Source organism: Chelmon rostratus, chromosome 19, assembly GCF_017976325.1.
Source record: "Chelmon rostratus isolate fCheRos1 chromosome 19, fCheRos1.pri, whole genome shotgun sequence".
Taxonomy (NCBI): Eukaryota; Metazoa; Chordata; class Actinopteri; order Chaetodontiformes; family Chaetodontidae; genus Chelmon; species Chelmon rostratus.
In genome coordinates, this window is record NC_055676.1 from 13,859,518 (window position 1) to 13,874,084 (window position 14,567).

The 14,567-nt window shown below is 44.0% G+C and overlaps 1 protein-coding gene across 5 annotated transcripts in view; it reads right to left on the reverse strand.

Annotated features, from left to right (window-relative positions):
• LOC121623026 (mediator of RNA polymerase II transcription subunit 13-like) overlaps nt 1-14,567 on the reverse strand; it is a 78,392-nt gene that overhangs the window by 26,861 nt on the left and 36,964 nt on the right. For all 5 annotated transcript variants that reach the window (XM_041960142.1, XM_041960145.1, XM_041960144.1 and 2 more), the window contains exon 3: nt 3,430-3,514. In XM_041960142.1, the coding sequence (XP_041816076.1) occupies nt 3,430-3,514 (85 nt within the window). The remainder of the gene's footprint in view (nt 1-3,429; nt 3,515-14,567) is intronic.

Consider the following 14,567-nt stretch of genomic DNA (forward strand, 5'->3'; position numbering starts at 1 on the left):
TGCCCCAGTACCAATTCAGTGTATCAGATCAGCGCCTCTCTAAGCTTGGCCACTTCACTGGAGCTAACAGTGGAGTTACCAGTACATGCATTAGCTGAGGCTAACTGCTGGCTCAAAATATGTTCTTGATGATAGGATCTTTGTTATAAACCCAATATTCTTGAGTAAAATGAGTAAAGCTCTTCAAAGCCAATTTTGCTTCTTGTGCTGCATGTCTAGTTGGAAAACCTTTAAACGTACACTCATCTATAAAGCCAGTAGGTTTAAATCTGCATTCATTGCTTTTTTTTTTTTTAGCCACATCACACGGCCATCACAACAAGCAACATTTACATGTCATCACTTGTTGTATCATAAAGCTGATACAGCGAACATGTTAGCAAACACGTGCCTAGTTACACATCCTATTAGCTCTGTTTTCTTTTCCACCAACTCCTAAGGGAAAATTCTTAGCTGCCAGATGCTCAACTGTCCACAGTTAACCAGCAGTGGGTTTGTCCGACGTTTTCCCAGGAACACAGCTGCATGCACCTGGAAGTGAAGCTGATGAGAGCGGTGACGCTGAGCCGAAACACAAGGAGCTGAACAACAGCGCCACTATGAGCATCTCCTTTCACCTCACACATAATCTGACCCATTGGTAATAGATATGTCTGCACAGTTTAGCGTCAGCTGACTAATGCTGCTAAATGCTGTGTATATCTTTTGTTTCAGTCCCACTCCAAACTCCACTCTGGAAACAGGCAGGACCCTCCACTTTCACACAGTCACCTCTGAGCTGACAACGCTTCGAGGATAATGTATGCCTATTGTAAACACTGCTGCGGCGGGCTCTTACAAACCTCGCCTTAGCCCCAGTGGCAGATGTCCCACTTCCTTAACTCAACAACACATCTGTACGGTTTGATAACCATAACAACAGAACCCTCATCTCTTAACTTAACTGCACCACAGAGCTCTCCTAGCTTCCAAGCTTAAATTGGTATATGTCAAAAGGAGGTCTTGACTCTAGAGCTCATTCTAGTTTGTAATGTATCTCTCAATACTTGTCTTTTCTAAGTGCTATTTCTCTGTGCTAGTTTTATTGTAATATCCATGTTTGCTTTATTTGCAATTGTTTGATTGGGATTTAATTAATTAAAATTGAATTCTAAATAATGTCAATAATAATAATAATATTAACAGTCAGCGACAGAGGTCAATTTCATCTTCAAGATATGAAAGAGAAAGTGGAAGTGACCCCCCCCCCCCAACCATGTTGAAATAGTGAGCTATAAAAGGAGTTAGCTTCAAGGTAATAGGAAGGTTAATTCAGCCTGCCCCCTATGATGATCACTGATGCTTAACTTAATAGAGAGCAAATATGTGCTGCTTCATTTAACAGATGGCTCTGACTCAGAAAGGAGAGCTTTGGGTACTTGAGCAAGTGATTCAGCACTCAGATTATAATTTCATTAAGGTGAAGCTGCTGGAAGAAAACTGAGGCTGTCAGTCAGCGCGACGTCGAGTTCCTTTGTTTGGCCATTTTTGTATTCGAAAAATGTTAAAGTTGTTCAACAGAATTAAAGAATTTGCATTCAGAGCTCTCATTTCAGCTACTGGTGATGTTAAATGTTAAAGATGTATGTTTATTATACTACATATAAAGTAAAAAAAACTTCATAAACAATATTTTTGCTTCTGACACCTCTTTGAGAATGTGAGAAAAGTGCTAAACTACATTTTACTACATTGTTGTTCATTATCTGTTTACACAGAAGAGTTGTAGCTTTATATCTGCTTACGAATACATTATAGGGTGTAATAAACCATTTCTTATATATGCTGCCATAAATATATGGGTTAAAGTGAAGAAGAGAGTGAAAACAAGTGTACTTTTCAAATAAAAAAGTTAAATAAGTACATATTATTTGATTTTAAAATCACATTGTAGTAACATAAACTGTGCAACCCCCCCCAAAACCATAATGGTTATACTTTGATAAAGTGTGTGTAACTGTATAAGTAACTATGCATTTGACATGTTTTCACTTTATGTTCAGCACCAGCCGAAGTTTGGAAACATCCTCTCAGTCAATTTTTTTTTCTTTATTTTTAGTATTTTCTACATGGTAGATTAAATACTGAACACAGCAAAACAACAAAAGAACGTGTGTGGACTTAGGCAGCGAACCAAAAATGTGTAAACAAAGTAAAACACATGATATATTTCAGATTCTTCAAAGTGGCTACTCTTTGCTTTGATGACAGCTTTTCACACTGTCGGCATTCTCGCAGCCGTCTTCGTGAGGCGTTCATCCGGAATGTTTTTCCAGCGGACTTGAAGGCGTCCCATATATGTTGAGCGCTTGTTGGCTGCTTTCCTTCACTCTGCCGTCCAAACCATCTCAGCTGGGTTCAGGTCGGGTGATTGTGGAGGTCAGGTCATCTGATGCAGCACTCCATCACTCTCCTTCTCGGTCAAACAGCTCTTACACAGCCTGCAGGTTTGTTTTGGGTCATCGTCCTGTTGAAAAACGAACGATGGCTCTGCTGAGCACAAACCAGATGGATGGCGTGTCGCTGCTGATTGTTGTGGTAGCCATGACGGTTAAGTCTGCCTTGAATTTCGAGTAAATCGCCAACAGTGTCACCAGCAAAGCTTCACCGCCTCAGACCGGAGTCTTTCTTGGCCCGAGCAATTCTTCCTTTTGTTGGTCTCCCTCAGTCGCGGTTTCTTTGCAGCAGTTGGACCATGAAGGCCTGACTCTCCTCCGAACAGTTGATGCTGAGATCTGCTACTTAAACTCTGTGAAGCACTTCTGTGGCCTGTCTGAGGCTGGTAACCATAATGAACATACGCAGAGGGAACTCCTGGTCTTCCTGTCCTGGGTTGGTCCTCAGGAGAGGCTGTTTCATCGTAGCGTTTGATGGTTTTTGCGACTGCGCTTGGAGATAAGTTAAAAATTCTGACGGACTGTCGCTCCTCTTTACTTAACTGAGCGGTTCTTGCCATACTATGGATTACTAGAGGTGTTGAATAAGGCTATTCACTGGATACCGACACTACCTCTGCACAACACAACTGACTGTCTCAAACGCATTAAGAAAGCAAGAAATTCCACTAATTAGCTTTTGACAAGGCACATCTGTTAACTGAAAAGCACTCCAGGTGACTAAGCTGGTTGAGAGAATACCAACAGTGTGCAAAGCTGCCATCAAAGCAAAAAGCTGCTACTTTGAAGAATATGAAATATAAAACACATTTTGCTTTGTTTATTACACAATTCCATGTGTTCTTTCATCATTTTGAGGTGTTCGATATTAATCTACAATGTAGAAAATAATAAAAGTAAGCTTTGGATGAGACGGTGCGTCCAGACTTTTGACTGGTGCTGTGTACAACTCGGCAGCCAGTGAGGCGCTTCTGGATAAGGACGATGGTGTTACCTTTCCAGCAGGTTGTGTATAGCCTTGAACAAGAGGGTCCTGCACTCGTAGGACAGCCCGCACTCCCAAAGCCCCTCCTCAGCCACTGAAAGAAAAGGAGAAAATGCTTATCAAATGATAGGTCTCAAGACTTTATTATCTCTCAGTAATGATAATAAAAAAAGTGATGATATTTCCAGTGACAGGGAAACATCTGCACACACCAGCTTGAGGATAACAAACAACACATTTAACTACATGTGTTTATGGCTCGCTCCGTCAAAACATGCGGCATGTGCTGATGAGAAAACCTGCACATCATATCTGAAATTACACCGACGATGAGGTTGTGTGTGCCTGTGCGTGTGCATGTGCGTGTGTGTGTGTGTGTGTGTGTGTGTGTGTGTGTGTGTGTGTACAGAGGGTGCTTGGCGGTGCAGCTGTCAGGTTGGCTGAAGCGACAGCCCAGTCAAACCCCATGCAGTTGTCAGCCCGCGTTAGCTGGAGAGCGAGAGTGTGGCTGTATCTGTGCGGGCGGACACACATGCTTGCGTGCTCAGGTTTGTACATGCACACGGAGTTTAAGCTCCGTGTTTTTTGTTTTTTTTTTCCCCCTGCGAAATTCAAACAGCCGGAGACAAACGTGGTCAAATCGGCCTCTGAATGTGTCAGCGGCCGGTTCACATGTGTCAAATGTGGTTTCTTTAACCCCCGCGACCCTGCCCAGACACCAACCCCCATTGCCATCCTCCCAAAAAGAATGTGCGCACACACACACACACACACACACACACGCAGACACACACACACACACAGGGGCCAGTTAACAGTGTTTCTCTTTGTTCTGTGCCATATACCTGCAGGGCTCCTGGAAGAACTGGAGGCTTGTGGGTGGGTGTTTGCTTATAGGGTGGTGGCAAACAAACCCAGCATCACAGAAATACACAAGAAAAAAAAGGAGTGAGAGGCAGAGGCAGCTCGCCTGGGGGATGGGTGGCATAAACCCCAGCAGAGGTTTTCTCTTTCTTCCTCTTCTTTCTCTTCCCTGATTTTTCCCTCCCTTTTTTTCCTTCTCTGCTGCTTTGTTGATATTTCCCTCCTGATTTCTTCTTCTTCTTCTCCATACCAGAGTGAATGAAATTTCCTTACTCGCCAGAATTACCCTGTAACCATGGAAACGCTGGCGGTGAGAACATGGCGCCCTGGCATTCAATTTCAACGCTGGTCCCTCCCGCCCCTCACCCTCCTCCTTCTCCTCCTTCCTCTGTTCTATTGCTTCCAACACCCCACCACCGCCACCTCCCCCTTCCTCCCCCCCCACACACCACCCCCCCCACCCACCCTCATTTACTCCTGCTTCAGGGCGCAGACAGGAAGCTCGCTCTAGCCAGCTCCTCTACAGAGGAGAGAGATAGAGCGAGCACCACGAGCAGAATGCCAAGTCTCCAGAAAATCCAGCTCATTAGCTCTCACTGTCTCTATAGCTCCCCGTCCCTCTCTTAAAAATCCCATAACTTCTTCCCCCAGTCTGCCACAACCCACAACCCATCTTCATTTACTCTCGTCATGACTGGCTCCACCGCAGGCTCTTGACCCCTATTACTCCAAAACTGTGTCACTGACTCCTCAACCTCTTGTCCTCCCCGACACTCCCACCTAAAAGTCGACAGCACACACCCCAGAGACTTAAAGGAAACTTTTCCACATCTGCTCCCCGAATTCCTGCATGTGGTTCTGCAGCTCCTGAAAGAGCAGGCACAACATGTTTGACAAATCCCAACAGCGGTAGCGGCACATACTTCGATGCCTGGGAAACATGCAATCCACATTAGACGCTCCCGTTTACATTGTAGCTGTCACAGAGCCAGCTCACTGCACCATCTCAACACATGGCGTGACAAATCACTCCTGCAAGCATGCAAGGTCAGGCATCGACACAAGCGTGCGCACACAACCCCGCACGAGCATTAGGAATATAGAAAATGGAGTGTGAAGTGAAACAATGATCTGATACATTAAAGCAGTCATGTCCCGCAGGGGTGTGTGAGGCATGTGCTTGGGGAAAACACCATGAAACTGTCAGTTCACCAAGAGCCAGTCAGTAAGCGCCATGTTTGAGTTTTTACTGCCTGTTAATCAGAGGAAGAACACAAATGGCCCAAGGGAGAAGTGCACTGTAGACAGTAAATGCACAGCTAAGTGCAATAGGGCTTTAAAGCATCGTGATCCATCATTCATCACAGCTACAGGGAACTGCATCATGCCTGAGAGATCTTAAAGGGACAGGATGTTATCAGCCTCAATTAGATTGAACTGAAAGGTCATCATTCTTTGGTTTGTGCTGATTTTCACTGATAATTAGTCAGATTTTTTTTAAAGAAGCAGATAAATTCAAATAATGATTTTAACCCAGATTTACAGTCCTGCTTAGAGCCTTGTTTCCAATAATAGAAAATGAAGAAAAACACAAATGGGCTGACTGATAATGCACCAGACTCCATAAGTGAAAAATATAGATTTTATAAATAACAACAGTATCTGCTGCAAACATTTTCAAACTTCAATTTTCTACTGTTGATTTTTTTAATCCAATTTTTCACCAGAATAAACATTAATAAATATAGATTTTTTTAAAAATGAGCTAATTAAACTGTAAAGTTTCCAATATTCAACTATTTGACATTTTTATTGTGCACACTGACTGTGGAACAATCCTTAAAATAAAACTGCACAGATAAAAATGTCAAATATATTTTTTGTAGTTTATTCCAAATGGTCCAGAAACAGTGTGTGTACAGATCCAAACAGTGTGTTTGTGCATGTGGCAGAGTGCATGAATGTTAGCCTCAGAACTATAAACACGTCAGCGTGAGAGGGACACCAGGCATCGCCAATTGTCAGAAGCATTATGAAAGTGTGTGTGCCTGTTGGTCGTCATACATGCAGTGTGTGTGTGAGAGCTGGTTTCCAAAGTGCCTCAGTGCACATGCAAGCCCGGCCCTGACTTTGCGCATGTGAGTGCTGCATGCGTGTTTATTTCACGCAACCTTCCTCCCCCCATCCCCGTGCCTCGATGCTCTTAACTGCCGCGCCACCCCAAACACAAACAAGCAGTGATGGAACTGGGTCGCCACTACCACTCTCTATATTTCCACCTCTCCTTCTCTCCATCTCAGCCCCCGACTTTCCACCTCTCTCTGTCCGCCCCTCTCACTCCTCCCCAGTGTGTTCAACCCTCTCTCTCATCTTTACATCCGTTTTTCAACTCAGCCTCCCTCTCTTTCGCCTCCCCTGACTGTGTTGGTCTCACACCACTAGAGGGAGTGACCTCTCGCTGCTACGGTACTGTGCTAACACATCACAAAGATGGTATTGATCTGAGGGGGAGAGGCGGCGGGAGCTGAGGTGCGACAACGCTCTGTCTCGCACACGATGACCCCTCGCCACACGTTTGTTTCCTTCCTCCTCTGTCTCTCTCTCTCTCTCTCTCATTCACTCATTTGTCTTGGATCAATAGCAGCAGTAGTCCTGGCGTCCAGTGGTGTCTCTGCAGTGTGCTGCCTATGTGCTCTCACTGGGCACTGTGTGTGCATGTTACATTGTGTGTAACCCCACTGCCACTTTACTAATTAGCTGCCCTGCTGCATGTCTGAGCAGAGGCTGGTCTCTGATTGCTGTGTGTGTGTGTGTGTGTGTGTGTGTGTGTGTGTGTGTGTGTGTGTGTGTGTGTGTGTGTGTGGGTATGCAGTGCCTGTGGTGCTCGTGCATGTCAACATGCCTCAGTATGCCTGTGTGTTTTTACTAATAAGAGAGAGAGAGAAAGATTACAAGCCTGATGGACAGATGGACAAATGGACAAAAAGGGAAACAGAGAGACAGAGGGACACACAGGGAAAAAGAGACGATGATCACAATGATGATGATGCGTCTCCCGAGTGGACCCACTCACAAATGAGTCAAATAAGTCTTATTATTCCACGGTTTGGGTGAATGCTCAATTCTGATTGGCTGCTGGGTGGGTGTCCATTGATTCCTGATAATGGACACCTGCTACGAAGTTTCAGCCTGTATCCAGAATGAGTAACCATAGCAACAGGGATGCAGTCAAAGCCTCAGATTCCAATTTATTGCGACGCACTAACAACCCCACGGCATTAGAAAAAAATTAAATGAAAAAATAAATCTGAATGTCTTATTTACGTCATTGAGTGTATACATCAGCTCCTCATCCTCTGAACACCTGTAACACACAAGTTGCAGGAAGTACACCGCCCCGCTGAACCTACTGATACTTTGCATCAAATAAGCAATCATCTCACCATCCCATTCATTATTCAACTCGCTACTTCAGGCCGCACCCAACAGTACACACAGCCTGTAATTTGTTCAGAACATCTTGATATTAATCTGGGACAATGATGTGGTTGGATAACTAGCTGGTCCTGTTGTTAAACACACTGTCAAATTACATTTACTGTTTGTTAACGTTATGACTTTGAATCTTGCTGGCTTCTATGAGCTGAGCAGACGAGTAATATCTGAGGTTCGACACGTTTACTGGTGTCGTGAACATTTCCATTGCCTAAAAACCTTTTGGGTTAAGGAATTAGTCAAACCCTCATTTGTTACCATGGAAACTGAGCTGCAGCTTGTGAAAAACTTTAGATTTTAATTGCAAAGCAAATGAAAACATTAATTAACAGTCTTACTTTTTTTGTCTTTGGTAAGTGACCATGGTATAAGCAGGATAGGGCCTTCATGGTGTCTATAATCAGGAATTAAAGGACACTTCATCATCCATTCATTCCTAACAACGGGCACCTCGGCAGGCATTATTCCTTACAAAATGTTGGTGTCTGGGCAAAACTAATATTACAACGAATATCAGAACGTCATAATGTTAACAAAAAGTTTTCAAGTCACCAGGTAAAATAAATGAAGTCACACTCGCTCCTGTGAGTCGACTGTTCTTTCAGCGTTTTATGAAATGAAAAGTCATCCACACATGCACTTGGAGCCTGAACCCCTCACCACAACAAACACACATGAGCAATGAACATGAAGGTTTATGACGTGGCGCGAGTGCTGCGAGAGAAACTTGACGCGCATCTGCAAACGCGTGACTGCCTTGTAAAGCTCAAGCCACATTTTTACGACACCATCTGACAGGGAAAGTGACATGAGTGCAAGCGGTTTATCTGTTGACCCTGAGGTGCCGGCCGAAGTCAAAAGATGACATCAAAGAAAATCAAAAAGGTCATAAAAGCCGTTTCAGAAACAGAGAACAGGGAGCGGCAGATCAGCACAAAGAAAAGTAACTGTTAAGTCATTAGTATTGATTAACAATTCTATCGCCCTCTGCAGACATTTTATTTTGAACAGGTTTATTCATTGGCACATGCAGGCAGTCTTTTCTGTCATTTGACAGGACTTTTCTCATGTTTTGCATCGCTTGGTTCAGTTATATTCTCCACAAAAAGGGCAAATTCCCACCAAGGACAAGCGTTTGTGTGATATGAGCAAAGCGGCATCTTTTAACAGGGCTGCTCTCCCAGCTAACACTCACGTGGACATCAGAAGATGAAAAAGAATAGCGTGCAGGGAGACACAAGAAGCCCAGAGGGGGTTACTTATAGCCTATACAGTAATAGTAGTCCACTGTCTTTGTGCTGGCTGTTAATATGGCAATAATATGCTGCGCTACCCTGGCGCTGAGCCAGAGCTGATGCAGCTAGGCCAGCTGAGCTGCACAGCCCTCAGTGCAAAACAGGGGGCGCACATAACCTAAATACATTCATGTAAAGAAAGGGAACTAAAACACTCAGTGACAGTAGGGCCTGTTTTCCACAGGATGTTAGGAGAAGCCTTATGATGGAACTTATTATCCAGTAACTGTACCTCCATTTCCACTTGACAAATCTGCTTCCAATTTGGGTCCTTTGGCCGTAGTTCTAGTTTGAGGTGTGGCAGGCAAACATTAGCATGTTGAATCTTTGTAGTTCCTCCAAATCACAGACTTTTCATTGGTGGTTCTCGAATGGTTTTGGTCAAAAGGCCCTGTTTCTGTCCAGATGAAGCTTTTTCGTCCTCATATCTGGCCAGTCATCTTTTTGTCAATACTCCTCGAGACAACTAAATATGGAATTCAACCGAGAGGGTCTATTTTTCCACTTTCTCACTCTACATGACCGACACCGGCCTCTACAGTCCAGGGTCTTTCTCCGTTGCCATCATAATAAACAGTGTTTAAGTCTCTCCTTATAAAACTGAGATCTACTCCTAAAATAAAACTGGATAAGCATCAAGTTTAACTGAAGCTTAAGGATCACGTTTCCAGTGTTTCCGACTTGTGTTATGGACAGATGACTTTCAGGAGCTGTCTCTGTCTGTCTCCGTCCATTTAACTAAGCCAAACCCGGTTTGAGGGCAAAACAGGGAGAGCTCCCTGACCTGTGCTCCCTGCAGCTGATGAGGTCAGTTGAAGTCACAGATAGATTTCCATTGTTAATTTAATTCAAACTTTAACAACTCTGGTTATTATCTTCTGGGGTGAGGCGAGGTCCCACTGCTCAGTAATTGCTACCATAACTCAGTATGAATGCTGCAACGTCTGCGCTGAAAAATAAGCTTGTTTGTTATCAGACATACATTTCCACGGAACTTACTGGAGTCTCCATCCATTCGTTGCACTAATTCTTCAACAATTACAAGATCAAAGTGGCTTTTACGTACAGCCATCCCTTTGTTCAACTTTGATCACTTCTTTTTGGCTCCAGTCTGAAGCATTATGACTTGTCTTATGTAACAGCAGTGAGTTTGAAGCTCGGAAGCAGGAACTCGCTCTTTGCTTGAGCCCACTCTCTCTGGTTGTAGCTGTGGAGATCAGTGAAATCAGCAGCTGCGGAGCTCCGGTAGAAAGTTGAACCTGCAAGCCATCGTGTTTCTATGTTAAATGCTTGAAAACTAAAGCTCTCTCTGGTTTGTTATTACGCCTGTTTTTCTTCAGTCTGCAGCCACGTGAGCGTCAGAGGTGGCTGCTGGGAAAGATTCCTTCATACACAAGAACAGGGATCAGGCGAGGTCAATTAAACATCAATTAGCATCTGACAGCAGTAGCATGAGGACATCTGACTGCGCCTTTTATCCAGTGGTAAACACTGTGTATTTGTACACAGTCGTGCATATTGATTCAGTCTCCACTGCCACACTGTACGCTTTACACAAGCAGGCGTAAATATGCCCTCAACAGAGAGAGTGTGTGTAGGAACATAATGCATGAAATGTACAAGGCTCTGAGATGTAAAGATGTAATTATGGCTTCCAGTTTCACGCGGTAAAATGTCATTTCGCACGAGAAGGACACATTTTCTCACCGCGTTCCTATCTGCTCTCTTCAGATCATTAGACAGCAAACGCCGTGCGTCCTCCACCGCTGTCCACGTGACAGTCGCCCGCTCAAGTCTCATGCTCTAGTGACACCATTTCTTTAACTTTTCAGTGACACCTGTCAACTCAACACAACAGAGTGCCTCTAAACACACCGCCACCACCAACAGGAAGCTCTGTGGGCTGTTAGAATTAAACTGATTACAAGTTTTTACAGCCTTTAGACTGGAGGCATGATGACTCATGTCGCCTTTAATTCAGCCCGGACATGTTAGGTTTACAACTTCTGCTTAAAATCTTGAATGCTGGCAGTCTGCTTATCAAATCCTTCAGACGGAACAAACTGCAGACGAGTGCAAACCTTAACTGACCCCCTTATCAAGCCATCTCACGCAACGATGGCGATTATATTTCAATAAAATCCCTCATGCCAGTATCAAACATACACATTCATGCACACATATATGTATGGGCAAGCAAGCTGAATGCACACATGGTAGGCGCTGAGACCCAGAGAGCCCAGACGGCTGGACAGGACGAGGGGCAGCAGTGACAGCGAGGAGGAGGAGGAGGCTCAGAGAGAGTGAAGGGATGAGGGGGAAAGTCTGGAATCAATTAGGTGACTGAGCCGGAGTTGCTTGCATAGTTGTGGGAGTGAGTCAGGCAAAGAGGCAAGAGAAGGGACCAGGGTGTGAGTGTTGTGCCATGAGTGTATGTATTCATATAAACACAAGCGCACAAAAGCAACTACGGTATAAGCCCGCTCAGTGAGCATTTGGTGATGCATCTAATTGTCAATGTGAGGATTCTGTCAATCTAAATGTTTTTCTTTCTCCTCCCCCAATAGCACCACTCGGAGTAGAGGAGTCAAGTTGCAGCCAGAAAAAGCTCCACCTCTCCCGAGCTGAGGTCAAAGTGGAGGGTAAGAACAGGCGGCTGGCAACGACCCAACGCCGTGTCAACACAGCAGCTCTCAAAACTCCCTCACACAACTTCCCCTCACACTCCGAATTTACGCCACTAGGTTTTCTACCGCTGTCTATGACGATGGGGGGATTTGACTCGGAATTAAAAGAAGCACAAACAGGAACTTTGTTGAGCACATGTTGTCGAAAAACTGGCTTACTTCTCGCTGCGGGTGCAGCCGAGGCTCGCAAAACATATCAGAATTTGCAGGCGTAACAATATGCACGGAGCATATCATGTCTCAGCTTTAAGTTACACAGATTGCAGTGCATTCGCACGCTATTATTGCTGCACAGCGTGTCACCGGGCTGCCAGCGATGACCTGGTGTGAATGCTGGGAGCCTAAAGCTCTGCCGCTGGCAGGCATGAGGCATTCTGATGAGAAGAGAGAAAGGACGGAGAGGAGTGAATACTGTAAGAACAAAAACATTCGGTGTCAGCGTTGCTACATGTAGCAAGATTAACAGGATATTCAAACATTTACACACAAAGAAGCAGGAGGACAGAGGTATACAGTAACCAGGTGTAATCCTCTGAGGAGTCAGCCCCTGTGTGCAAACAGGAATCTATTTCACAGACAAAGCTGCACATTTTACACACTCAAAAAGGGGGAGGGGGCAATCATCAAGGCACACAGAACTGAAAACAACAAAGAAGAATCAAGAAACGCACGATGCTGCAGCACCTTGTTTACGCTGGCGAACGCCAGCTGCTTACACCACACACGCAGAAGACAGCATGCTCAAATTCAATTTGTGGTGCTACATTTTTTAAGAGATTAGAAACTTTCTTCTGTACATTTCTACATTCGCCAGCTTGATGGGGATTTTTCATTTATTTTTAATTTGGCAAACAGAACTGACACATGCTGTAAGCTCCTTAATTTATTTAGCATCTCACCAGTCAGCCCAGTGCTGATTTGGAGTGATACTGTGTGTAATTCAGGGGCCTGTCATTACTGTAACAGCATGTTGACAGAGCAATTTATAATTTACAGGATATTTACTGTATTAATGCTGAGTCAATGGTGTAATTAGAGTGACTGGAGAGGATCTAGCTGGGGCTATTATACCATCATCATGAACAAAACGAGATTACACTCTAATATAACCTGCTATAAAATGGTGTGTGTGTGTGTGTGAATGTGTGTTTGGAGGCCTGGGGTGAATGGTGGTGCAGAGGGAAGACATAGAAAGAGGGACACAAGGGGGTGGGAGGTGTGAAAGAGAGGTAAAGACAAAAATAGAGAAGAAAAGAGACAAAGGAATGATAAAATAGGGCTGCACGAAGCCGACAGATTGCTGAAAAGTCATGACAGAATAGGTATGGAAGTAAAAATGGGCCCTGTGTGATGCTGGAAGTGAAAAAGGAGTGTGTTTGCCAGTGTGTGTGTGTGTGTGTGTGTGTGTGTCGTGCATTGGCCTCTCGCCAACCCCGACAATCAAAAAGGAGACAACTGCGCAGAGAAAAGCCAACAGAATTATCCCACACCCTTACATAATTTGACAGTCACTTAGCTCATTCAACCCCGCACACACACACAAAAAAAACCCCACCACACACGTATCTTTTGATGTTTGGGATGCTGTGGATGGAGGTATGCTGAGTGCTAAGCGCCAAGCGTTTTCCCATAAGTCTCTGGGACATGAATAAATGAATGGGACGTGGTGTGTGAACTGTTTTGCACACATTGTCATGAAAACACATTTTGTCTCGGCGGTCTCACATAAGCACGACCGGCCTCGGATTTCAGCTCAGGATTAACAGCAAAAATAAACAACGTGAAGGAAGCTGGAAAGAAACCAAACTCTTATTACATTAATATAAAGACACACCAAACAAGCTTATTTCCCAAATTGTTGGATTCTTCCTTTATATTTCTACATTTGCTCCAGCCTTCTGACCTTGTATGTGTAATTCACAGACCCTGAGTTAATTCGCATTAAAATGGGTATTACCATAATATGGTTGTTCTAGCTTTTTTTTTAATCATGTCCTTTGCTTTCATTTAGCTCTCCTCCACAAGCAGAGCAGGTTTGCCAACTGCCTGAACCTCAATAATTATGGGTTAGCTGACCTTTCTCCAAGAAGATCATTATTAGTCAACTGTATCATTATGATGGCGTGTATTCGCTTCACCTCTTCAGCTCTCGAACTGTGGCGTGAAACCGTCATCTTCTCCTGAATTTTCTCTACTGTTTCCTCTCAGAATTAATCCTGCTGGTCTGAATTCACAGGAAGTAACAGCGACTGTTTGTTTCTGCTTACATAGCTGAACGCGGTGAGGATGACTCGTATTTACAGTTTGACATTAACGTAAGCAGATGTTTCAGAGTAACTGCAGTGGTGGTCTTGCGTGGCGGTATTATCCATGTGTCTGGGGTCCATTTACACTTGGATTTAATGCTTTTGTGCTTCATCTGGATAAAATCAAACTACATGGGATGGATGTTATTCTCAGTTATAGTGTAAATGGGCCATAAAGGGACTGCACGAGCTGGCTAGAGGAGAGGATCACTGGGAACTTGCCCATCGTCCATCCTTTTCAGGTTTGCAACAAGAGTGTTTCCAATTTCATCCACCTGTTCTTAGGAGTATTTTCAATTTGAGCTTTAAAAAAATTGGAAAAAAACGTAATGGAAAAACCCTTAATCGTGAATTAATTGCTGACATGTGAGTAGACTGTGACACTCCTCAAATATAGGCCAGATTACCAGCGCATTTTATATATATATATATATATATATATATATATATATATATATATATAATAGACAACCAATTAACTAGATGATTGAGTCATGTAG